Below are 24,614 nucleotides of genomic sequence, written 5' to 3' on the forward strand. Positions count from 1 at the left end.
CGTTGCAAGATATTTATGTGCCAGATGCGCTAAAGATTGATATGTCCCTTCATGCTTCAAACATCATTCCAGGGACATGCGTCTATGCTGGTGATGGGTTCTGCTCGATAACAATCCAAAGCAGTGTGGACTAATGTATGTTCATTTTCATTATCTGAGTCAGATGCCACCAGAAGAAGGTTGATTTTCTTTTTTGATGGTTCGAGTTCTATAGTTTCCACATTGGAGTGTTGCTCTTTTAAGTCACCTCATCCCTCTCAGATTTAGGAAGGCACTTCAGATTCTTAAACGTTGGGTCAAGTGCAGTAGCTATATTTAGAAATCTCTCATAGGTACCTTCTTTGTGTTTTGTCAGATCTGCAGTGAAAGTGTTCTTAAAATGAACAACATGTGCTTGGTCATCATCTGAGACTTCTGTAACATGAAATGTATGGCAGAAGGCGGGTAAAACAGAGCAGGGGACATACAGTTCTCCCCGCAAGGAGTTCAATCACAAATTTAATTAACGCATTTTTTTTTTATTTTATTTTTAACACGTCATCAGCATGGAAGCATGTCCTCTGGAATGGTGGCTGAAGCATGAAGGGGCATATGAATGTTTAGCATATCTGGCATGTAAATACCTTGCAATGCCGGCTATGAAAGTGCTATGCAAATACCTGTTCTTATTTTCTGGTGACATTGTGAAAAAGAAGAGGGCAGCATTTATCTCCTATAAATAACAACAAATTTGTTTGTCTTAGGGATTGGTTGAACAAGAAATAGGACTGAGTGGACTTGTAGGCGCTGAAGTTTTACATTGTTTGTTTTATTTTTGAATGCAGTTATGTAACAAAAAATCTACATTTGTAAGTTGCACTTTCATGACAGAGATGGCACTACAGTACTTGTATGAGATGAGTTGAAAAATACTATTTTTTATTTATTTTTACAGTGCAAATATTTGTAATAAAATATACACTTTGATTTCAATTACAAAACAGAATACAATATATAAGAAAATGTAGAAAAATATCCAACATGTTTAGTAAATTTCAATTGGTATTCTATTTCACAGTTTGAATCGCACTGTTATTAATTTTTGAGTTAATTGCAATTAATCAATAGCCCTGCTTTATCCCTTTTGATTACTGTGATCCTTAATGTCTAATTGGAGAGACAAAGTGGGTGAGGTAATATCTTGTACTGTACCAACTTCTGTTTTGAGAGAGACAAGCTTTCAAGCTTACACAGAGCTCTTCTTTCCGGTCTTGGAGTCAGATAGCTAAATTCTGTTTTTTGGGCTCATTTAGTGGGTAAATATTTTTGATCAAATTATTGCCCGATATTTCAGCTGTCCTAGAATTATTTGAATGTAGAACATGTCTTATATACTACACTGAGCACACAGCCCTTTTCTCAAGGAAAAGAGATTGCACAACAGAGTGCAGCTATATCATCCTGAAGGTCTGTGTCCCTACCCACCCTACCCTGCAAAATACATGGTTATCTCCTTTGCTTCCCCTCAGGCACTGGAATATAATTAGATTCAGTGAAGAGTGCCATAAGGAAACCCTACTGCCTGGTGTATTTATTAAAAGTAACCTACATGGCTTAAATCTTCCTTCATTTCTGAATTGAGGACCAGCATGAAGAAGGTTGAAGTATTAACACACCTCAAACTAGCAACAGTGACACGCTAAGTAGAACACGGGTTTACTATAGAGTTCAGTAACATTACTCAGATGTTTTAGATTGCAGGCTATGTGTATTTCTATGCCCTATTTTACTCCCATCTCTTCTCCCCACCCAAACCAGGCTCTAATTCTTGGATAGTTTTGCAGGTCATGGTGGGTAGGGAGATGACCTTCAGGATGATATAGCTGAATGCTATTTTGCAATCTCTTTTCCTTGAAACAAGGGCTATGTGTTCAATGTAATACATCAGATGTGTTACATTCAAATCATCTTCCTCAAGGCAACTAACCTGGAATTTTGGAATTATTTAGAAATCCCTCCTATTTCTTTTTCTGTCTCTTGATAGATACATATGAGCCAGATGGTTATAACCCTGAAGCACCTAGTATTACCAGTGCTGGTAGATCTCAGTACCGACAGTTCTTTACTAGAACACAGACACAGCGTCCAAATCTGATTGGCCTAACATCTGGGGAGATGGATACAAATCCAAGAGGTAAGAAAGGTATCTTGACGCTGCTGTGACTGTTCTTATGAACAGAGTTGAGCCTGTCATCATTTGGTTTTTCTTAGTTTCAGCTGGAACAAAGAAAAACCAATAGAGCCTTTGAACTAATGTTCGGGCATAACTTTCACACACTTTGACATTTAAAGTTCTTATTAAAGTAGAAGATAATTTTGAATGTTAACTTGATCACCTAAAAGTTTAAGAAAAAAACAAAACTTAAAACTGATTTGCTACTGTGCAGACTAGTGCAAAATATAAATCACTTTCCCTCTAATTTTCAAATGCACTCAACAAGCTCTTAGTGCGGCTGGGAGGTGAGATGGGGCAAAAAGCTTTAAGGTACCTAATCCAGAAATTGTACCCATTATAACATAAGCAGCCTGAACACTGCTTTAATGTAGCAAAAGTTCATTCTGGCAACAGGGGGCACAAGAATGCCCATCCACACCATCTTCTCTCCATATACTCCCTGTGTCAGCTGAAGTGAGGGTGGTGGCAAAGGAGCTGCTGTGGCAGATCTTGGCCACATGAGGGTCTGGCTTATTTTAAGCAAGATATCTTAATTTAAACAGACTATCACACATGAAATCTTACATCTTTTTGCATGTGGGACTATTTATTCAGTTGAGCTGGTGTAGTCTAAATGAAGGGTTAATTCTCATGTATAAAAAAACTTTACCTTGTACATAACACCTGTAAGGCTTTTAAAAAATTAAAATAAAAAATTGTTGCAGCCCAGAACAGTATTAAAGAACCTCCCAGAGGTGGAGGAGGGTCGGGCAGAGGATCTAGTTGTGAAGTAGTAGTGTGGAATCTGATGTGCCGTTTCCATAACATAGGATTGTGATGCTATAAACACAGGATTTACTTCACTGCAAGCGCTAAGAGACTGCTCTCTGAGAATGCATTTCAGTACCCGGGAAAATCCAGAACACTATAGGGAAATTTGTTTCAATCCCTTCTATTCAAGTTTCCAAGGCTAAGAGAGGTGCATTTACTTTGGAAGCTGTTTTTATATATTTAACATGAAAAAATCTGTGCATCCTGTACCCTTCATTCTCACCAGTGTAACTAGGTGTTACCAAACTCTCTGGTACTTACACAAACCTTTTTAGGGGAATGAGTATTTGGCATGTGGGAAGAGAGACACTAATGGTAATCGCAGCATCTAAGCAAGATGCAAGCAAGTACTAGACAAATATTCCTAACCTCCCTAGTTCTCTTAATTGCATCCAGTTCTGAACTGCAGCTTCCCAGCACTTCTGCAGCCTCTCACCTCAGTCTTGATCTTCAGCCCAAGAAAGAAAGTCATGCTGAAAAATGTTAATTGTGATCTGAACAGATATCTATAAATATAGGCTGAAGCCTTTCTTAAGGCTTTCATACCTTCTTAAATGGATTAAATAGGATGATGCTTACTTTGGAAATTAAAGTGTGAAGTTTAATTTGAGGGTTTCTCTCTAATTTTAATATGGTGCTTGTCCGAAGTCATTTTTAAGAGAGATTCTTAGCTTCTACTACTCGACTTATTGTTAAGCTACTTACTTCCGTTAACTGAAGTAATTCCATAAACAAGATTGAACAGCTTGTCAGAACCTTTGATTTTTGGTATTAACAGCTGAACATACCTATCTGTAGTGTATATATACTTGTGCTTTTCTTTAAACAAAAGCCTGATTTTTAAACTTTAAATACTAATTTTGGGGATGTCTCGGTTAGAGCCTTTTAAATAATGTGTTTCTTTTTCCTCCAGCGGCGAACATTATCATCCAGACTGAAACTCCCATTTCCATTGCAAATAACAGCAGCAATGTAACCAGAGTGGTGCTTGAGCCAGACAACAGGAAAAGACCTCCAAGTAGCATGGAAGGGCCATCTGTAAAGAAACCCTGGATGGGAAAGTAAGATCTAAGAAGTCAGAGTATAAGGCCATAAGGGACGAGGAGATTATTTAAATGCAGCTGACTAATCAGTAATGTACAATGGATTTCTTTCAGTGTTCTGAATATAATTGTCTGAGCGAGAGGGCTCTCAGAAGACTCTTGGGCTTAGTGAACAGGCTCCTGCCATTTGAGAATACAGATGTTAAATGCTACATATACTACAGTCTCATTAAATCTTGAGTTTGTCATCTACCCTTATTATAGAAGGATAAATCTAAGTAATGAACAGTAGGCTACTAAGTAGTTAGTATGCAGTACGTTTCCCATAAATGTTATCTCACTCTTGCTTTTTCTAGGCAAGCCAATAACCAGAATAAACCAGGATTTCTGAAAAAGAATCAATACACTAACACCAAGCTGGAAGTTCGAAAAATCCCCCCTGAGTTGAATAATATTACACAACTCAATGAACATTTCAGCAAATTTGGAACTATTGTTAACATTCAGGTAAAATCAAGATTATTTTTTTCTGATGTCTCTCTTCAATAACTTTGTCAGAAAAAACATACTGTATCATTTGGGAAATCAGGATAGGTAGTGGGGAGAGCAAAGGACTGAATCAGAAGCCTCTTGTGCCTGGCTCACTCGGCATTACTGTCTCCATTCTGTTAAAACTATTACAGTAGCTTCTAGCTGCACAAGTGCATTTTAAACTCTCAAAGCTAGGGGTGAAGCAATGGGGTTAAGCATCAGCTCTGAAACCCCAACATTCACTGAGCACCCTACACTTGATTTTTTGGAAGAGACCTGGTAAACAAAAATCCTTCCTGTTTTTGTATGGGAATTGAAGATCCCATAGTTTTTCTCATAAGGTCAGGGCTTTAGCCAATCATCTTTCACCAAAAGTCTCTTGAGTAACAATTTACTGCCATTTTCCACCATAGAGGTAACTGCAATTCAGGTGATGGTGCTTGGGATTATCTTGACTGAAGAACATTATATAAACAAAATAGTTCTAGTTCTGTAGCTAAAATCTTATTCAACTGTTTCCCACTGAATAAAAAGTGGGGCCTATGAAAATCTACCTATGTTTTGAGTTTGATATGAGTAAAGACATTTTTAGTCCAAAAATATCTAGCTTTCTCTATTAAGAATGACTTGTTTTATTGATGGTAGTCTACCTTCCTCCAAAATAGTGTGTTTTTAAAAATGTAATTATCTTTTTCATACTGGAAAATAAAATTGGACTTTGATACTGACATTGAATAAAACATTTTTTCCCTCAAATGTATCACATGAAATTAGGAGGCTTTTCTCCTAAAAATGGAGCAAACCTTTGTGGCTTGCATTGTAGTGACTTTGTTGGACCTTTGAGCGGAATTCTCCTTGCTTCTGTAACCCAAATGCCTAATACAGTGGATATTTAGTCTTGTATGGATTCAAACCCTGCCCTTCCACAGGAGCTTTAAAAGGAAGAACTGGGGATGCAGAGCACAGCTGTGATAGGAGCAGCAATGGTTGTTTGTCTCACTTCATAGTGAATATTTAATAGTGATGATAGCAGATAACACCATGGTAGTGTATTTTACTACATACGTAAAACCTATTGTTTGTGCTGTTTAAAGTATGTCAGAGGACATTTGGCTTTGACTTCATCGGTGTCTCATCTTTGTGCAATCTATACTTGAAAAATACAACTCTCTCCTTTCTGGCAAACATTTGTCAAATACACTTTTATGTGACATTTCAGATGCTTTGTTTCCTGTGAGATATGGATCAGTGACAATTGTTCATATATGCTGAACTTCTGTTTTAGGTTGCTTTCAAGAATGATCCTGAAGCTGCTTTAATTCAATATTTAACTAATGATGAGGCCAGAAAGGCCATTTCCAGCACAGAGGCAGTTTTAAACAATCGATTTATAAGGGTGCTGTGGCACAGGGAAAATGAGCAGCAGCCACCACTGCTGCAGCAACACCTGCACCATCACCAGCAGCCACCGCCACAATCTCTGCATCACCAGCTTCATCTTCAACAACAAACGCTGACTGCCCAACCTCCAGCTGCAACAGTACATAGCAATGTGTCAAAGGTATACTGCCCTCATGCAAAATGAGGCTGCTTTGTCAAACTGGTCAGAGCATTGAAGATCAGTGATGGTTCAAAGTGATTCGTGCTTTGAAGATGCAACTATATAATCTTTCCTTTTTATATGTACTCATATGCAGGTGATAACTAAACCCCTGGCATCGGGTGCCTATGTTCTTAATAAGGTTTCAGTTAAACGTCGCCTTGGAGCAGCAGGTGGAAACCAGACAGATGCAGCACATTTGTTAAACCAGTCCAGTGCTACTGCAGAGGATTCTCAGGTATGTTTGACAAAGATTAGTGCCTGTGAGTCTTAAAAATAAATATTTTCACTATTGGTTAGATCAGAGGATGCCTAAATAGGACTTGAGGGTTCTGTCTGTGGTTGTTCCATTAACGTTCTGTGTGACCTCCAGCAAGTCATTTAATCTCTGTAGCTCCAATTTTCTATCTGCAAAATTGGAGTAATGTCTGTGGGAAATAATTGTTGAATCTTGGTTTAAAATATAGATATGATTAGAAAAATAAATATTCAAAAGGTATTGCTTAGCTAACAAATCTCATCCCTCAGTATAGTCAGTCAGCTCTCTAGTTACAAGATTTCACTTCTTATTCCTGTAAACTTATTCTTCATGCGCACTGATCTGCATGGATAGACACTTTTCTATAGAACCATATAAATCTTCATACAGTTCAGAGTAATGCAGATTGAGTTGCACTGGTGCTGTAGTGCAAAACAGCCCTTGTAACCAAAAGATATGCTAGTAGTGGGAAAGGAAGAATCGTGCGAGGTTTAGGCTGAACAACTATTGCCCTTTTAATGGGAATCACGTTTCTAAAATTCTGAGCAAAAAGCATAATATTGTTGGCATGTGAATGCTAACCTGTATATAATGCACAATTAATATACTTAGTCTCCATAGTAGTTAGCAGGGGTAAATTTGATTCTGATGTGGTTTGTGTAACTGGCAGCATCAGCTTGTTATGGCCTCACTGGCTCTTATCTTTCCCTGTATTATTCTCCAAATAAGAACTTTAGTAAGGGAAAAGTTTTCTTTTGTCAAATGCCTTTGACAAGCGTTCAGGCTTTACTCTTCTGGGCAGAATTATGCTGTTGTTGATTTCCGTATGCATGCGTATATATTAAGTTTGCAGTATAGTTGTAGTGTGCTGCTCACAGGATATTAAAGAGGGAAGGTGGGCGAGGTAGTATGTTTAATGGACCAACTTCGGTTAGTAAGAGACAAGGTTTTTGAGCTTGTCCAATAAAAGATACTACCTCATCCACTTTGTGTCTCTGTATTAAGTTGTCATGCATCACCTAAATACCAAATAGCTTCCTTTTTTTAAAGACATCTTTAACCTAATTCATTTTAGTGTTCTGTTATTTCAGACATTTCCTACTCCTGCAAGCCATACCAAAATGGTGTATAATTCCCCAAACTTAAAGACATCTGTGAAATCTGGCACAGGATCTAAATCCCATGATGTTCAAGAGGCCCTTAAAAAGAAACAGGTAATTGTATATACATTGTTTGGATATTCTAGAAGTCAAATCCTTGTAAAGAAATGATCTCTTACGTCAGTGTGCCCCCTGGCTGAGAGTGAGAGTGCATGTGTGTGCGAGCGCGCCCCTGCAGTTTTGTCTCAAGTTCTCCACTCTCAGTGCCTGCTGTCAGCCACTGTGCTTGTCAGGCAGGTCTCCGGTGACTCAGCTCTCTGGCCAAGTCACACACAGCCCATGTGCGAAAACACACACACCCCTTTTGAGATGTATAGTTCTATCTCAAAGCCCTGCAGCCTTCTCTGTGCTCAGTCCTTAGTCAGTCCATCCAACAGGGCCCATCACGGTACCCTCAGTTGGGGTCGGACTTCCTTGCAAAGATTCCTGCTTTAGAGTGGAGCAGTGCCCCCAGGGATTCCTCCCTGGTGACTTTTCCTTCTCTTGAGTCCTCAGTGACTCCAGCTCTCCAACTCAGCCACTTTTCTTGAACACAGTTCACTGACCCCAGCTCTCCAGCAGTGTCAGTCTCGGTTTGGCCCCTTCTGGTCATGGTAACACCATTCCAAATGCAGCCCTTCACTGGGCTTGTTTAAACTCTCTTGCTCAGGGCGTAGCCACTTACTCAGTGACTGTTGGGACGGGGGGGGATCCAGGCTCGCCCACTACTGCAGGTCCCAACCCATGGACACTCTAATTAGCAGCCGCATGCCGCATCCCTTTAACTTACTGTGTTTCTCTGGGCCACTTCCCTGTGGCCCATGTCTTACTCAGGTCCCAACAGCCAGCCAGGAGCACTTTCCCTGCTCCCCCAGTCCCTACCAATAACTGCTCGCTTTGGCCTTTGCACCTCCTGCGAACAGCCAGGAGCACCTTCCTTGTCCCCCTGCCCAGACCCTGCCAGCAGACTGAACTCACTTGGGCTCTGTATCTCCTTTTTTATATGAATTTTTCCTGGGCCCTGGTTGGCTGATCCTTGCAGCCTCTCTAGGTAGTTTTGAGGACAATCCTCTACTACTCTTCTTTGGATAGATTGTGGTAGGAGTGTGAGGCCTCCAGCAGGGGGCCTGTGGACTAGTACACCTGGTCACATAGCTTTAATTCCAACTTTCCCTGTAGAACAGTAAGCAGTTCTGAGACAACTTGCTTCTTACAGTGATTTCCCTGCCCCCACCATACAGCCTCTGGGCTGTCTGGATATCTTGCAGAGAGGCAGTGTGGCTAAGCAGGGGCAGGAGCAGCCCTTTTGGCCACTTTCTTCTTCCAGGTGGGCCCAGTGGCTTTCAATTGGTGTTCCCCCTTGCAGTAAAGGGAGCGTATGGTGTTAAGTGTATTGTATTTTTTTGTCTTTACTGGAAATGCTCTTATTGTGTGGCTGATGTGTTCTGTTTCCGAGGATGTTTCCTCTATCTCTAAAGTTCTCAGGCACTTAAATTATCCTACTTGACCGAGAAAGTGTTTGTTTGTAAAAAGATGAAGAGAATTGTGAGAGACAAATGTTTTCATTGAAGTGGTCTGTGCTGTCCCTTATTTTGTGTGCATGTTGCAGCATTAGCTTGAGGCATTTAGGTGTTACTGTGATACAGTGAATCAAGATCAGAGCCTCTTTACATTTGTGCAGTGCACACACCTTTTAATCTTCATTAGAGCTTTATTTTTATTATTTTTAAAAGAAAAAGTATAACGCCTGAGCAGTTGGCAGGAGGAGTGTTAGAAAAGTTATTATTGACCTTTCTTGGCTATATATGGGGTAATCAGAAACTTATAGATGAAAGTCTTATTGAATCCATCCCTCATCCAGTGTAGCATTGTGTGTCACTGCTGGCAAATCTAATACTTAATGGCTCTTACTGTAGATCTCAGCCAAGAAAAAGTAGTGTGATTTAATTTAGTTCTTTCTAATCATAGTAACTTGTATATGCCCAATAACTGACTGAAAGTATGTCCTCCTCACTTAGGAGGCAATGAAGTTACAACAAGATATGAGAAAAAAGAAGCAGGAGATGTTAGAAAAACAAATAGAATGCCAAAAGGTAAGTCTGGAATGTATTCCAGCTGTTGCATTCTGATTCCAGTGGACACCAAAATTATTGAATGTGGTTGCTTGTCTGAATTGTATCTTCTTACTCAGTTGGTTTTTTAACATACATAGATGTTGATATCTAAGCTGGAGAAAAATAAAGCCACGAAACCAGAGGAGAGGGCAGAAATAATGAAGACCTTGAAAGAACTAACAGGAAAAATCTCTCAGTTAAAGGATGAATTGAAAACTTCTTCTGTAGCCTCCACGGCATCAAAACTGAAGTCCAAGACAGAGGTGTGTGCATTGTCCTACCTCTATGTACGTACGTACGTGCGCGCGCGCGCGCACACACACACACACACACACACACACACACACACACACACACACACACTTTTGAGAAGAAATCAAACTGAGTAATTTAATAATTAGTTGTTCTTGACAATCCTGTTCGTTGAATCCTGAATGTGAACTATGTCATGTTACCTAGTACAGTAACTCCTCTCTTAACGTTGTAGTTATGTTCCTGAAAAACGTAACTTTAAGTGAAACAATGTTGGGCAAATCCAGTTTCCCCATAAGAATGAATGTAAATAGGGGGTGGGAGAGTTAGGTTCCAGGGAAATTTTTTTTTGCTGTACAGTACTCTAGTTGGGAGGTGCCCCCGCCTTACCCCACATAGGCACAGCCCACTGGCACTGGAGACAATGAGGCAGGCAAGGAGGCTGGAGGTTCTGTAGGCTAGGAGAAGCACGTTGTGCAGCAGCAGCTGCAGCTTCCCCTACTCTGCAAGCACCAGGGGCGGGGGGGCTCAACCCTCAGCCTGCCCATGCCAGCCCTTCCCCCAAGCCCCCACCCTTAACCTGCCTCTTCTTTCCTCCTCCCCCTCTCTCCTGCCCACGGCAATCAGCTGGCTTGCAACGTTCAGGGGGCAGGAGGAAGGGGGGAAGAGTGAGGACTCAGCGCGCAGGGCTCCCCTCCTCCCTCCTCTGCCTCCTGCCCATGGCCGTCAGCTGGCTTGCAGTGTTCAGGAGACGGGAGGGAGGGGGAGCCTGCATATCGAGTCCTTGCTCCTCTCCCCTCCCTCCTGAACGCCGCAAGCCAGCTGATTGCCGCTGGTAGGAGGTCAGGGGAGATGGGGAAAGGTGCTGATCTGCGTGGTCTGCTGGTGGGTGGGAGGTACTGGGGGGGTAGCATAAGGGAGCTGATGGGGGCAGAGGGCTGCCACCTGTGGACAAAACAGGCATCCAAACAACGTTATAGCAAAGCATTGCACAACTTTAAATGGAGCATGTTCTGTAATTGAGCAGGGACATAAGATCGAAACAACGTTAAGCGAGAGGACGTTAAGTGGGGAGTTACTGTACATGCTGGTTTATACTGCGTGAAATGATACAGTAAGGTATTGATTACTTTTCTAATTCAATAACTTGTCATGGTGTTTGCAGTAATACAGATATTTAAGAAGTATTAGGGATACTGTTTTTAATTGCTGCGATGTGTTTGAACTTTCCATATTGGAAAGGTATAAGCAAAAGCCTTTTATGCAATGACAAAGCAAGTTCTACTAGCGTTTAAAGGCCAAGATAGATTAGTGGGAATATAAATGACTACTAACTGGCACTCCCACAAGCAGTAAAATTGTCCTCGTGCAGCATTTAGTATAAAATCCTTTCATGCCTGTGAAAACATCAAAAATTACTTCACTGTGATCCTTATAACCAACTACCTACTGATAAGTATAAGCACAGGCAAATGCATCAACTCCAATAGAAGATAGTTTTTTGCAAGTTACTTTTGATCCATATAGTTCAATGATCAACTGAGAGATCATTGAAATCATAGTTTGCTTGTCCAAAGGAAATTTACCAGCCTGTCATTGTATGTATTTCAACATAGGAATTCAAATGTCTTCTCTTCAGAGTTGACCATTTTCTTCTTCTGGGCATGAACCATTGGGCTTAGGGAGGAATATGGATACCGAGGGATTTTTCTAAAGTTTGTAGCTAAAGAAAATGGAATACGGTATTTAGAGGACAAGTACTAATATCTCCATATTTTTAAGGCACAAAAGGAGCTTTTAGATGCAGAACTGGACTTTCATAAAAGACTGTCTTCTGGAGAAGATACAACGGAGTTGCGGAAAAAGCTCAGTCAACTACAGGTTGAGGTGAGTTTGTAAGGAGTGCTGCTCCAGTGCTTTGTGTCTGTTACATGAAGCTTTCAGCTCCCCCGAAAGCTGAAAATAGTTTTGCCCACTATGTGCCTTTCTTTAACAGGCTGCCCGTTTAGGTATCTTACCTGTAGGTCGAGGGAAGGCGGTATCTGCTCAGGGCAGAGGAAGAGGACGAGGTCGTGGTGGGAGAGGAAGAGGCACATTGAATCATATGGTGGTGGATCACCGCCCCAAAGCTCTAACTGTTGGTGGCTTCGTAGAAGAGGAGAGAGATGAATTATTACAACATTTCTCTGTAAGTCTGCTCTGGATAATTAACTTAAACTGGAAAAAAATGTAGTCATGATTCCGTACTGCAGATACAAGACTTGGTGTTTCTTTAGCATCTTCCAATGGAGGAACTCAAAGCAACTTCATGTGCAAGCCTTCCCTTCCCTCCTACCTCCCCCATCTTGAAGATGTGAGAATCTTTATTCATATTTCCATAATACAGATAAGTCATATCACTATCCCAAAGTCATAGAACAAGTTAAGTATATAATTTTGCTTTCCAAATTTGGAATTTGGATTATTAAATGTAACGAGACTTGCGAATTTATAAAACCTCTAATATAGTTATATATAGTTAGTAGTTGAATTAGTTACCCTTAGTAGTAGTTCTTAACCTTTTTCGTTAGTCCCGAACAGGACTCAGCCTTGGGATAGGTCATGCCCTGGTCCCCAGGCTTTAAGCTCTGCGATCGTTGTAAATGGCCTTTACCCATCAGCAATCACATAGTAGCTGCCTAAGGTACTAGACCGAAGGGCACATAAGTGACAAGTGTCGTCTTCGTAAGTCCTTCAAACCCAGGTCGAAAAAGGAGTGGGACAACTGCCTGCAAGCGCTCCTGATGGAGTCAGCAATCCCTCCAGCACCAGAATAATGGTTTGACTCGGCACCAAGCACTGTGGCGTCAGTGCACAGCACTCCGCCAGCACCATCCACTGAGCCAGCACTGATCCCCCTCCACAGCTCCAGCCAAGAAGCTGAAGAATACAGTGAGGGGAAGATCTACTTCCCACAAGGGAAAGGAAAGGGCTCGGGGCCAGCCAAGACCCGTGCCGGGCAGTTCATACTCCCTTCGGGAAGTCAGGCCCCAGTTCAAGTCAAGCGGTGCAGCCCATCCCATACCTGGCCTGTGACTCTGGATAGCAGTACAGGCCTCTCTCAGCGTCAGGTGCCATCGATGCTCAAATCCCTACAGGCAGCTCAGGAGATCCTGACACTTCTGGTGGAGCCCACACTGGCTCCAGTGGTATCCCAGTCTCGGGGTAAACCCGCCTTGGGACCTCAGTGGCATCATTCCCCATCACATTGGACATCCCGCCACCGTCAAAGCCATCATGTCTCAGAACTAAATAGGCAGGCTCAGTGGAGCCCTCTTTGGTCCCCGGGCGTTGGGCACCGGCAGCAAGATTCGAGGCATATTTCACCAGTAGCTTGATGCAGACTCACTGAGGCATGCACCCCCCAGCAGGAGCACCAAGACCAAACCCTCACATCTCCAAGACGGGGAATCGTTGTATTGGGAAGATCCACCCAGCATGTAAGCAGTTCAAACCACAACAGCCTCAGGGACGAGGGAGCCAGGCTCAGCAGGACCCGCCTCACAAGAAGGCCAAGGGCTACAAATGCCACCTGAGCCACCCTTTGCTCAGTCAGGCTCCACCCAAAACAAGCAGGAGGGCCAAGCGATCGTTTTGAGGATGTGACCTACCAGATTATTCCCCGGCTCCATCTTCTCTGTCTTTTTCCAACTGCCTCTACTTTTTCCTCCCTATGGACCGCTATAACCTTGTGTTCGGGACCCAGTGGTTCAGTGCAGAGCTATACCCTTCAGTTTCTTTATACCCTTCCCCCCAGCACCACCACCACCTTTCTCGTGAGAAGGGTCCCTGAAAAGGGATGAGGATCTCCTCCTGCAGAAGGTTCAAGGGTTGCTGCAACTGGGTGTGGTTGAGGAGGTTCCTCTCGAGGAACAAGGGGTTTTATTCCTGATACTTTTTAATCCCAAAGGCCAGGAGTGGTCTATGTCCCATTCAGGACCTGCAAGACCTCAACAAGTACCTAAAGAAGCTGCAGTTCCACATGGTCTCCCTGGTCTCTATCATGCCCTCCCTGGATCCGAGAGACTGGTATGCCGCCCTCGACCTAACTGACGCATACTTCCACATAGTGATCTTCCCAGGACACAGACTTTTTCTCCGATTCACCAATTTACAGTTCTCACGTTTGGCCTGGCGACAGCACTGATGGTGGTTACCAAGTGCGTATTGGTGGTGGCGGCTTACCTCAGATGCCGGAATATCCAGATCTACCCATACCTCGACAATTGGATGGTCAAAGGCAGCTCTAGGTCTCCTGTCCAAAAGGATGTTGTGGTGCTGCAAGCCATGTGCCTCTCCCTGGGCCTACTGATGAATGACACAGTCTACATTAGTTCTAGTGCAAAGGATAGAATTCATTGGAGTGGTGCTCAGCTCGACCTGCACGAGGGCATTCCTGCCTCTAGAAAGGTTTTGGACATTGACAAACCTTATCATGGAGGTGTCCGCATTCCCCCTAACTGCAGCCTGTCTGCTGGGTCACATGACAGCATGCACATATGTTGTCCGCTTTGCCAGGCTCCGGATGCGGCCCCTGCAGCAATGGCTGGCGATGGTCTATTCCAGTCCAAAGATCACCTGGAAAAGATGGTTACCCTCCCCCTGGCAATACTCACCTTGCTGCGATGGTGGACCGATCATGCGAAGGTCCTAGAGGGAGTTCCGTTCGACAACTCCCCTCACTCCGTCAAGTTAGTTTCGGATGCCTCGGCTGGGGTGCGCACTAGGAGATCTCCAGACCCAGGGTATGTGGTCCCCGGAGGAGAGGACACTACACATAAACATCGAAGAACTCGGAGTGATCTGCTTGGCATGCAGAGTCTTCCTGCCTCACCTGTCTGGCAAGGTGGTTAGAGTTCAGAATGACAACACAACTTCAATGTTCTACATCAACAGGCAAGGGGGAGCATGTTTGTTGACTCTCTAAGAGACACTCTGTCTCTGGAACTTCTGATTGAATCACGAGATCCACCTGGAGGCTTGTCACCTCCATGGCATTAAGAACACGCTAGGCAGGGCTTTCTCCTCTCACCATGAGTGGTCACTCCACCTGGAGGTAGCCTACATCATCTCCTAGAGGTAAGGAACTCCCCAAGTGGACCTGTTCACCGCCAGGCAAAATAGAAAATGTCATCAGTTTTGTTCTTGGCAAGGTCTGGGCAAAGACTCCATCTCCAATGTCTTACTCCTGTTGTGATCAGGGAGTCTGATATATGCGTTCCTGCCGATTCCTCTCATCAGCAGGGTCCTGGCAAAGATCAAGAGAGACAAGACGCATGTTATCATGAGCGGCCTGGCGTGAACTTGCCAGCACTGGTTCGACACGCTCATGAACCTGACAGCAGCCCCTCCCTGGCCGCTGCCCAGTCAACTGGACCTGCTGTCACAGGACCACGGTTGGCTTTTACACCCAAACCTTATGACCCTCCACCTCTCGGCGTGGATGCTGCATGGCTCAACCCAGAGGAGCGGATCTATTTGGAGGAGGTCCAACAAGTTCTCCTGGAGAGTAGGAAGCCCTCAACCAGACTGACTTACCTGGCCAAGCAGACAAGGTTTTCCCTCTGGGCATCCAAGAGAGGTATCTCTCTCTCATGTTCTTCTGTACCGTCTATCTTGGGCTACCTGCTTCATTTGAGGAACCAGGGCCTAGCACGCTTTTCCATTAGAGTGAATCTCGCGGCCATCTCTGCTTTTCACTTGCCATTCCAGGGCCAGATGGTGTTTTCTCATGATATGATGGTCAGAATCTTCCTGCAGGTACGGACCCCTGTTCTGCAGTTGGATCTTAACTTGGCCCTCTCTAGGCTCACAGGCGTTCTCTGTAGAAGGGAAGAAATCCTGGCTGTGCCCCATATGGTGGGTTAACCCAGAGCTGCAAACCCTGGTAGACCTAGGGTTCAGGTCTCTGAGGCAGTCGTCCTGCCAACTTGCTTGCCTGCCATGTGACCAGGGCGAGTTCTCTTGGACTCCTGAAATAAGGATTTTTGAAGACACTTTATTGAAATAGAACTATATCTGCAAACACTTTGGATTTCAATGGACTGGTCAATTCTGATGAAAAATGTTTTGTTGGAATTTTTTTTCAACCAGCTCTAGTATTTTTTTAGCTGAACGTGAAGCACTGCACTATAGTGCCCATTCTCTGAGAATTCTCCCAGTTTTCTAAGTGAGTCATATTCTTATGAAAATGTTCTCTGCTAGTTCAGCAGCATCAGCGTTAGACATGCAGTAAGAGATTTGGCATACCATTATTTCTATTATCTAAGTTAATAAAGTGTTTCCAAGAAGCTTAGTAGTTTTTTACGTAAAAACAGATTCCAATTCAAGAAATGCTTTCATTGGCAACAAATCCTTTTTTGCATTGAAGACAAATATAGCATGAAAGATTGTAAGCTGCTCTCGTTTCAACTAGATTGGCTTTAGTGTACAATCTCGTTCTCTAGTATTGTTGTCCAGTGTTATTGCCACTTTAATACTCAGATTAAAGGGAGTTGGTTAATTGTAAAATGCAAACATCTGATTGATCTGGTGATAGTGGATTGATCAAACTTCTGTTTTCTGGCAGAGTGCTATGGTTCTCTTGCTGAACAATTTTCCTTTTGCAAATTAATGAGCTCCAAAAAGAACTACTTCATGGGACTAGAGAAGTTGTGGTGGGGGAGGGGTGCATGTGTGTGGAGGAGGGGATTAAGGGGGGAAAAAGGAGAATTCTTAACACTGGTAAGTGAAGGCCCCTTTTTTGTAGGGGGCAGATGTGTGTTCCTAGTTAAGCAGTGAATTTTAATCGCAAGTAATTTAAATGTGTTTCTTGAGAGACAGGCTCGAGTCTATACTGCACTGCTGGATGGTACAAGCTGTGACACCTTTCTAGCCTCAGGCTTATCTCTTCCTTCCACCAAAAAAGCCATATTTAAATTTCAGCTTTGAATAGGCCCGTGATACAACATGATGGTTTGTCCGACTAGCACACCTGTTTAATGATACTTTTTCTTATTGTACGTCTGTTTCACAGAAATTTGGTGATATTGAAGACCTCCAAGAAGAGGATTCTCCTTTAAGTGTCATTCTGACTTTTAAGTCCCGCTCAGAAGCTGAAAATGTAAGTTCAGTAAGGGAACTCTTCCTGTGGCTTGAGGGTAAGAATCCTACTCTTTGGTACAATGTACTAGTTGAACTTTCTTCGGAGTGCTTTGTTCCATACCAGTCTGGAATGGACGTCGTGGATATTTGTTGCCATTAGTTAAATGGTTGGTGAACTCAGTATTGACAGTGCTTCAATGCTGGAGTCTTCCAACGAAGCAATCTTTGAGCCCTGTTGCTGTTCTCAGAATGCCAATGTGCATACAGTGACTCTCCCAATTAGGAGCTGTGTTGAAGTTGCTGCTCAGAAATATCCTTATGGGAGTGGGAGGTGGTAGTTGTGTAGCATAGATTTGGGAGGTGTGCACTGACACTTCTTATGGGGATTAACCTCTTCTGATTAAAGTTTCTAGCTCACTATTGGTTACCTTGTTTCTTTATTCTTATGAACCATATGTTTTTAATTCCCTTTAAAAACACATCTAAAATAAAACCCAGGCTGCTAACCAAGGATTAAGATTCAAAGACCGAAGACTACAGATATCATGGCACAAACCTAAGGTACCGTCTGTGTCCACAGAAATTGAGGAAGAGGAGTCCAAGGAAGAGGTACTGTAGTACATTGGAATAGTGACTTATCTATTTTCACAGGATTCCTGATAGTGTAGGTATTTTTGGTTATGTAGAATGTTTTCTCTCTATTTGCTGTGGAAGTTGTCTGAAGATATTGTGTCAAAGTTCACAGTAATTCTTACAAGATAGAAATGTTGAAACCTTACTTGGATATTGTACCTGCACATGCATCCTTAAGAGTGCAATGTGTATTTTTGAGTAAAATATGCATACCTGTATAAACTATCAGGGCCAAACATTTGAGTTCTCTGTGTGCTGATTGTTAAAGGTACACATCAGCAGTTCTGATATGCGGTAAATTCCTTCATTTCTAGTACCTGATTTTTATTTTTTCCCCCTGATTTGGGCACTTATAAATGATTGGTGGATAAACAAACTTGCCTTAGCCTGATCTGCAAAGGAAAGCGCTCATTTCTGAGAACCAACTACAGTTAATAAAGACTGCTCAGAAGCAGCGTAGTATTTGATTTGTGGACTTGTGACTGTTTCCTTCTGACCCTTTTTCCTCCTTTATGATGGTGGCAAGATAGTGTATTCTTTATAAATTTTGGCAGAAATAATTATTCACATGTCAAGATAAGATTATCCCTTTGACTTGTAAACTACTAGATATTTGCAAGAGACTCTAATTCAACATTAACAATCCCATATTTACTAGAATCAATGTAGTAAGAAGGTGAAATTACCAATCTTAATTATTGGTACTAGATGATACATTTTGTATTAATCCTGGCCAGATGGTGCAAAACACCTTCAGAGCAACAAAAATGTGCAAAGTACATAATCTTTAAGTTTAAACTATGTATTGCTTTCTCAGATCACATGCCATCCTGAACCAAGCAATGTTTAAGTTGGATAATTGTTCTGTCCCTTGACATGGAGGGATATGGATATATTATTAACCAGAACTTAATAGGAATGTTGCAAATTATTCTCCTCTTAGTAAAGAATTTTATTTCACTTAAATGAAAAAGATCCTACTATTTTTGCAACATGCCAGTGAGGAGGGGACACAGCTCCTTCTTTTAGAGCCAACGTATTGTGTATGCACATTGTATGGGGAATCCTTTCAAATAGATCTAGAAGCCATTGTATAAACCCAACCCTAAAATAATATCAAGATGCTGCTGCTTTATATACACCTCTATCCCAATATAACGCTGTCTTTGGGAGCCAAAAAATCTTACCGCATTATAGATGAAACCGTGTTATATCGAACTTGCTTTGATCTGCCGGAGTGTGCAGCCCCGACCCCACAGAGCGCTGCTTTACCATGTTCTATCCTAATTCATGTTATATCAGGGTAGTGGTGTGTAGTATGTTGCCTCTTCCATATAGAGAAGTGCATTGGCATGTCATCTCTAAAACCAGACTACAATTTTGTCTTCATCCAGGAGACTGAAACCTCAGATTTATTTTTGCACGAAGATGATGACGATGATGATGAAGATGAAGATGAATCCCGTTCTTGGAGAAGATGAAACTTGATTTGGAATTGTATAGTTTTAGGAATATAGTTTGAACTACAACTTTTAAAAATTTATTTAAGAAAGTTGATGAGCCAAAAAAAATTATTTTATTTTACTTTTCAAAACACACAGTAGATTTCAAGTGAGAACAAGTTTGTGATATGAACGTGACAGATACTTAGCTGTGATACTAGGTCAGCCAAAGGCCCAATGACTTTTTACAGAGTTATAAAGATCATCAGTGATGGTAGTCCTCCTATAAAGAAGAAACTTATGAATATTGTCAAGCCCTTTTTTCACACCACCTGTATTATCTTGTTTTTTAATGCTTTGATTTATTAGATATAAATGAAAAAATGTTACAGGCTTTATTTAGTAATGTTATAGGGTTGCAGGAGAGAGCTGCAGACACATTTTCATTAAATGTCAATTGCCTCATGTTTGCTAACTCAAAAAGGGCAATATTTTATTACATGTGAAGTCAGCTATTGTAGGAAATATTTGTGTCTGAATTCATTTTTTGCTTAAGACCTGTCTTGAGAGCCCCACACAACTTCAGTGTAGAAGACCCCAACTTTTCTGCCTTCTAGTGTTTTTGTCTTCTGTTTCCTCTTGCATACGTTAATAGGGAATTAGCATGATACTGCCTGGTACTAGTTCACAGTAAATTGCTTTAAATCTTGTTTCACTGTGAAACATTAGCAGTGACACTGATATCTGTGTCATTAGCATATTGTTTCCATTCTTTCACTGTCAGTGTCAATTCCTTCTTACAGTTTGGATGCAAGAGTCAAGCTTAATCCAGGCTGATTTCTTGCATTGTCAGTGTTGGTAAATATCAATCCTGTTAAACTGTATAGAGTTCTAAAACAAGCAACCATGAGAACCCTCTTCTCTCACCTCCGCAATGTGACCAGGTCTGTCACTTTTATTAATATTCAGGCCAAACCCATACAGTGTTCAGAGCAAGTTTTATTGTTTTTTTGGCCCATGGAAGGTCAATATCCTATTATACCAAACCAGCACTTTAAGTGATATGATTCTTAAGACTAGTGTTTAAAACTCACTTTAAGATATAAATACGAATAGTTTTCCTAAAGTGCAGTTTCATTTAAAAGCAGGTAAAACAGACAACAAAATTTTCAATTGCCTTTGTCTTTATACCACTTTAAAACAAAAAAGCACCAAGAAAGAAATGATGGTGATTTTGGTAGAAATGGGGCTAAGAAGTTTAGACCCTCAAGAGCCATAGATCTTCGTAACTCTGTTATGTGGGTCTTGCTGTTCATGAGCATAAATACATTATCCAGTAGGCTTTTTCCTTCACTCTGTAGGCATCTGTACTGTACACTTTGTACAGTTAGAGTTATCTGGTATGTAAGTAGCCATGTAAAATAATGTCTTTGCATTCTAAATGTCTGTTTGAAGGAGCAGAGCAAACACTCTCTTACCAACTGCTGGGATTCTAAACAGCTTATTATATACATGTACCAAATGCATACATTCTTGGCTTTAGAAATCATATATTGCTTTCAGATATTAAGCACACTAGAGTATTTGGCAACTGTTTCCTGATTCAAAATAAATACAACATGTACCAGAAATTTTAATTTAGGCTAAACATAGCTAGTTACTTGAAGTCATGTTCTTTCAGGTTGCCCCTCATGCTCTTCCTCTCCATTTGAATATCCTTTTGCTGTGGTAATATGTAAAAGAAGCCAAAACTTTATCGCTTTAAGTTTCAGTGTCAGTTGGAGGGAATATGTCCTTCAATATTTCCCCCCTTCATATTAAGACTTCCATTTTCTAATTAAATACTGCATTCCTACTACTGCTGAGTTTAAATTTATGAAGGAATGATGAAAAAACATAAATACTTTGAACCTAGAAGAATAATCCTTGCTCTTCTCCCACCATCTCTAATATTTTCTTAATGTCTGTGGCTCAGTGTATGTTTTGATAGATCCATTACAGCAAATGTTTGAGTCCTGACAGTTTAAAAAATGATAGAGGGAACAAAGGATTTATATATTTTTTTTGTACAGAGTTTTTCTTAAACTGTATAATTTTGTAAATATTTTGCTTTTTGTGTACTAAAACTACCAGCGTATAGATTTCAATAAGAATTGTTGTATTTTTGTATTTGGAAACTAAAGATTACAGTGAATGAATGAAGCTGTAAGGCAGTGTTGTTTTCAAACTGGGGTCATCGCTTGTGTAGGGAAAGCCCCTTGCGGGCTGGGCCGGTTTGTTTACCTGCCCTGTCCGCAGGTCCGGCCAATCACGGCTCCCACTGGCCCCAGTTCACCGCTGCAGGCCAATGGGGGCCGCTGGAAGCAGCAGTCAGTAAGTCCCTTGGCCCTCGCCATTTCCAGCAGCTCCCATTAGCCTGGAGCAGCGAGCCGTGGCCAGTGGGAGCCACGATCGGCTGGACCTGCGGACGGGGCAGGTATACAAACCGGCCCAGCCCACCAGGGGCTTTCCCTACACAAGCGATGACCCCTGTTTGAGAACCACTGCCGTAAGAGAAATTTCAGTAGCCTTTGACACAGTTAAACAATGGGGTTTCCTTTTCATATGGTTTTAGCACTAAAAGGACACACCTTATCGGCACACTTTGTTGAGAGACACTTTTGCCCTTGCTCATATGTATTGGCTTTTTTAGTTTGGTGAGCTAGGAGAGAGGTAAGGGTGGAAGATTTATTTAATGGGCTTTGGAGAGATTTGTATAGCATTTTCTTTTGGTATACACATTGGTAGCCTTACATAAATCCGCAAGTGACATCCCAAACATGATTTCTAAGCATTGAAGCACAAAGGTGCGTTGTGCTTCCGAACTTGGCTTGTGTATTTAAAACATGCTGTTATATTATTGGGAATATAAGTGATAGGCAGCATAATAGTAACTGACTTAATTCTGGTATTTAAGGAGTGGAAAAGCTGTTTGAAAGTGACCTTCATTTTTCCAAAGCTAGAGGATCTCCCTGAGTTGTATTTTAGGGCTTAGTAGGTAATACTAAATTGTTTATTTTTAAGTAGGTAACTGAGAATGCCCATTTTATTTTTTATGGTAACATTTTATTTTTATTATGAAATTATAATGTACACCTTCAGAAAGTACAGTTGACTTAATTCATAATCAGTACTATATCAATATATGAATACCAAGCAACTTACATATAGGAAATTTAAAATAAAATGTTACCAAACTAAAGCCTAGTTTACAGACAATACAACTGTATATGCTAAACATTAAACCTTGGTATGAAGAATTATTCTTCATTTCTTTATCATCACATTAAGTTCTTAAGTATAACAAAGCCCATGAGCTGAAAAGATTCATTTTGAAAACACTTGCCCGTTTATGATGATGTTTCAGCAGTTTTTTAACAAAATCATGTGAAAAGGAATATAAGTTCCTCTTGATGTATAGTAAACTTGTACTATAGTTTTTACAAAATTGTGAACTTGTGTAATAGTATAATAGGAGATATTGTTGAATTTCTAACTGTTTATACATTTAAATTCATATATGTAATGTTTGTTTTATTGATTACAATCTGAATTTCTAAGATGCATGTTGACTTTTTGCAATAAAGATATAATATGGAATGGTTCAAAATTTAAAAAAAGGAAAAAAGAAAAAGCTACAAATAACTAACTTAAAAAAATTGGAAAACTGAAGAACCATTCCAAAAAATTACAACCATCACCAAAAGAGCAATATCACTTTTCTTCTGAAAAATGTGTGTGTGTGCGTGTCCCTGTATGTGCAGGCTTTTGCTTGCCTTATAGTTAACGAATATTGCTGAAGCAGCTGGAGAGAAGATAGAGAACTGTAATGCTCTCCACAGAGAAACTAAGAGCCAATATGAAGTAATGTGGTCAGCAAACTGTAAGTATATTTGTGTTTTGCAGAAAATGGCAAAGCATTTAGTATCTTTTTATTTAAAGGGTAAACTAATTATTTTAATGCACCTTTGCCAGTGCACTGAACAAAATGAATTCCAGACCATCAACCTCTTGAAACAATTGAAAATACGACAGGCAGATAAAACTGCAATGTGCCAATTGTAAAACCAAGTTAAGAGTGATCTAACGCAAAGTGAGAACCAGTGTTGGTCCCATATTTATAATGAATCTTTAGAGCTTCTCTTTCCTTTCTAAAGTTCAATTTAAAAGTAGCAATGAGTGGAGAATTATTTTAGACTAGGAGTGAGTTACACACCCTACAGCCCCTTAGAGCAAATGCATATCACCTGATGATCTCTAAGGCGGGATGGTATCAGAGCATAAATATGGTATAAATAAAAGTTTGTCACAACATAGGCCCCCCTCTCCCACCAAATCCAATCTGTTAATCAGAACTTCTACCTCCGCCACTGTTTCTAGCCTTTAATGCCCACCAGTCAGTTTCCTTAAATGCCTCTGCATTTTCTTCTGTGTTGTCCCTTATGCATGGGGGGGAATCATCCAATCTCATCCTTATCCGTCTTCGAATTACTCCTTAGAATTTACTCTGTCACAATGCCTACAAAACTTTGTTTACCGATCATGGCCAGGCAGTGACAAGCTGTGACTTTTTCTCTTCTTTTTTACTTCGTCTCAATTTTTTTAAAAAAAGGCTATGCTACATGTAACAGTAGTGTCATTTCTTCACCATGCTCATTCACTGGTGTGTTGTTTCCCTATTACCCTACTCTTCATCTGTCTGTCATTAGATTGTAAGTACATCAAGGCAGGAATTGCCTTTTTTCTGTATTTTTACAGTGTTCTCCACAATGGGTCCCAACCCCAGTTGGGGCCTTAGTCAGTACAATAATGGAAATAAAATAAGTTCTTGTTTCCTTTGCCTAAAATATAAAGCCTTGGAGCAATATCTGCCTTACGAGATAAGGGCTTTTGAAGGAAGGAGGCCTTGAAATGGGGATGTTTAGGGCATGAGATTTGGAATAGAGAATAAATAGTTGCCCACAAAAGCGCTAATTGAACATGTTTTCTAAGCAAGAAAAGGTAATAGAAATCATCCTGTGTGTATTTCAGGACTCTTATTTTTTCTCTCATGTTTTTGCAGATCTTTTGTATAGGAATATAGCTGTCTTGCACCTGAATTTTAGAAATGTCCTTTTACTGGTACAGGCGTGTCTCATCTTACGCTGGGGTTATGTTCCGCTGTCAGCGCGTAAAGCGAAAATCACGTATAGTCAAAATTACAGTGACTGTAATGGCAGGCGGAATTGCCCGCACTACAGGTACAGTATTGAAATTGTTGTTTTTCTCCTTTTTTTTTTGTCAACCGTGCAAAGCTGAATTCCTGCATGTTAAATGTGCATAAGATGAGACTCGCCTGTATGTGGCAGTTACAGTTATGGTGGAGAGGAAAGTATTCTTTAAAACCATTTCTGGTAAAACCAAGATGTATTAAGG

At 41.1% G+C, this 24,614-nt stretch overlaps 1 protein-coding gene across 4 annotated transcripts in view; it reads left to right on the top strand.

Annotated features, from left to right (window-relative positions):
- Window positions 1-22,893, top strand: part of RBM27 (RNA binding motif protein 27) — a 39,531-nt gene extending 16,638 nt beyond the window's left edge. For all 4 annotated transcript variants that reach the window (XM_050962570.1, XM_050962571.1, XM_050962572.1 and 1 more), the window contains exons 9-21: window positions 2,024-2,173; window positions 3,939-4,086; window positions 4,425-4,575; window positions 5,885-6,160; window positions 6,297-6,437; window positions 7,550-7,672; window positions 9,616-9,690; window positions 9,810-9,974; window positions 11,746-11,850; window positions 11,960-12,151; window positions 17,018-17,104; window positions 17,584-17,694; window positions 19,113-22,893. In XM_050962570.1, coding sequence (XP_050818527.1) covers window positions 2,024-2,173; window positions 3,939-4,086; window positions 4,425-4,575; window positions 5,885-6,160; window positions 6,297-6,437; window positions 7,550-7,672; window positions 9,616-9,690; window positions 9,810-9,974; window positions 11,746-11,850; window positions 11,960-12,151; window positions 17,018-17,104; window positions 17,584-17,694; window positions 19,113-19,199 — 1,811 coding nt within the window. In that variant the 3' untranslated portion in view covers window positions 19,200-22,893. The remainder of the gene's footprint in view (window positions 1-2,023; window positions 2,174-3,938; window positions 4,087-4,424; window positions 4,576-5,884; window positions 6,161-6,296; window positions 6,438-7,549; window positions 7,673-9,615; window positions 9,691-9,809; window positions 9,975-11,745; window positions 11,851-11,959; window positions 12,152-17,017; window positions 17,105-17,583; window positions 17,695-19,112) is intronic.
- Window positions 22,894-24,614: the final 1,721 nt, after the last annotated feature.

This window comes from Gopherus flavomarginatus, chromosome 7 (assembly GCF_025201925.1).
Source record: "Gopherus flavomarginatus isolate rGopFla2 chromosome 7, rGopFla2.mat.asm, whole genome shotgun sequence".
In the NCBI taxonomy this organism is placed as follows: domain Eukaryota; kingdom Metazoa; phylum Chordata; order Testudines; family Testudinidae; genus Gopherus; species Gopherus flavomarginatus.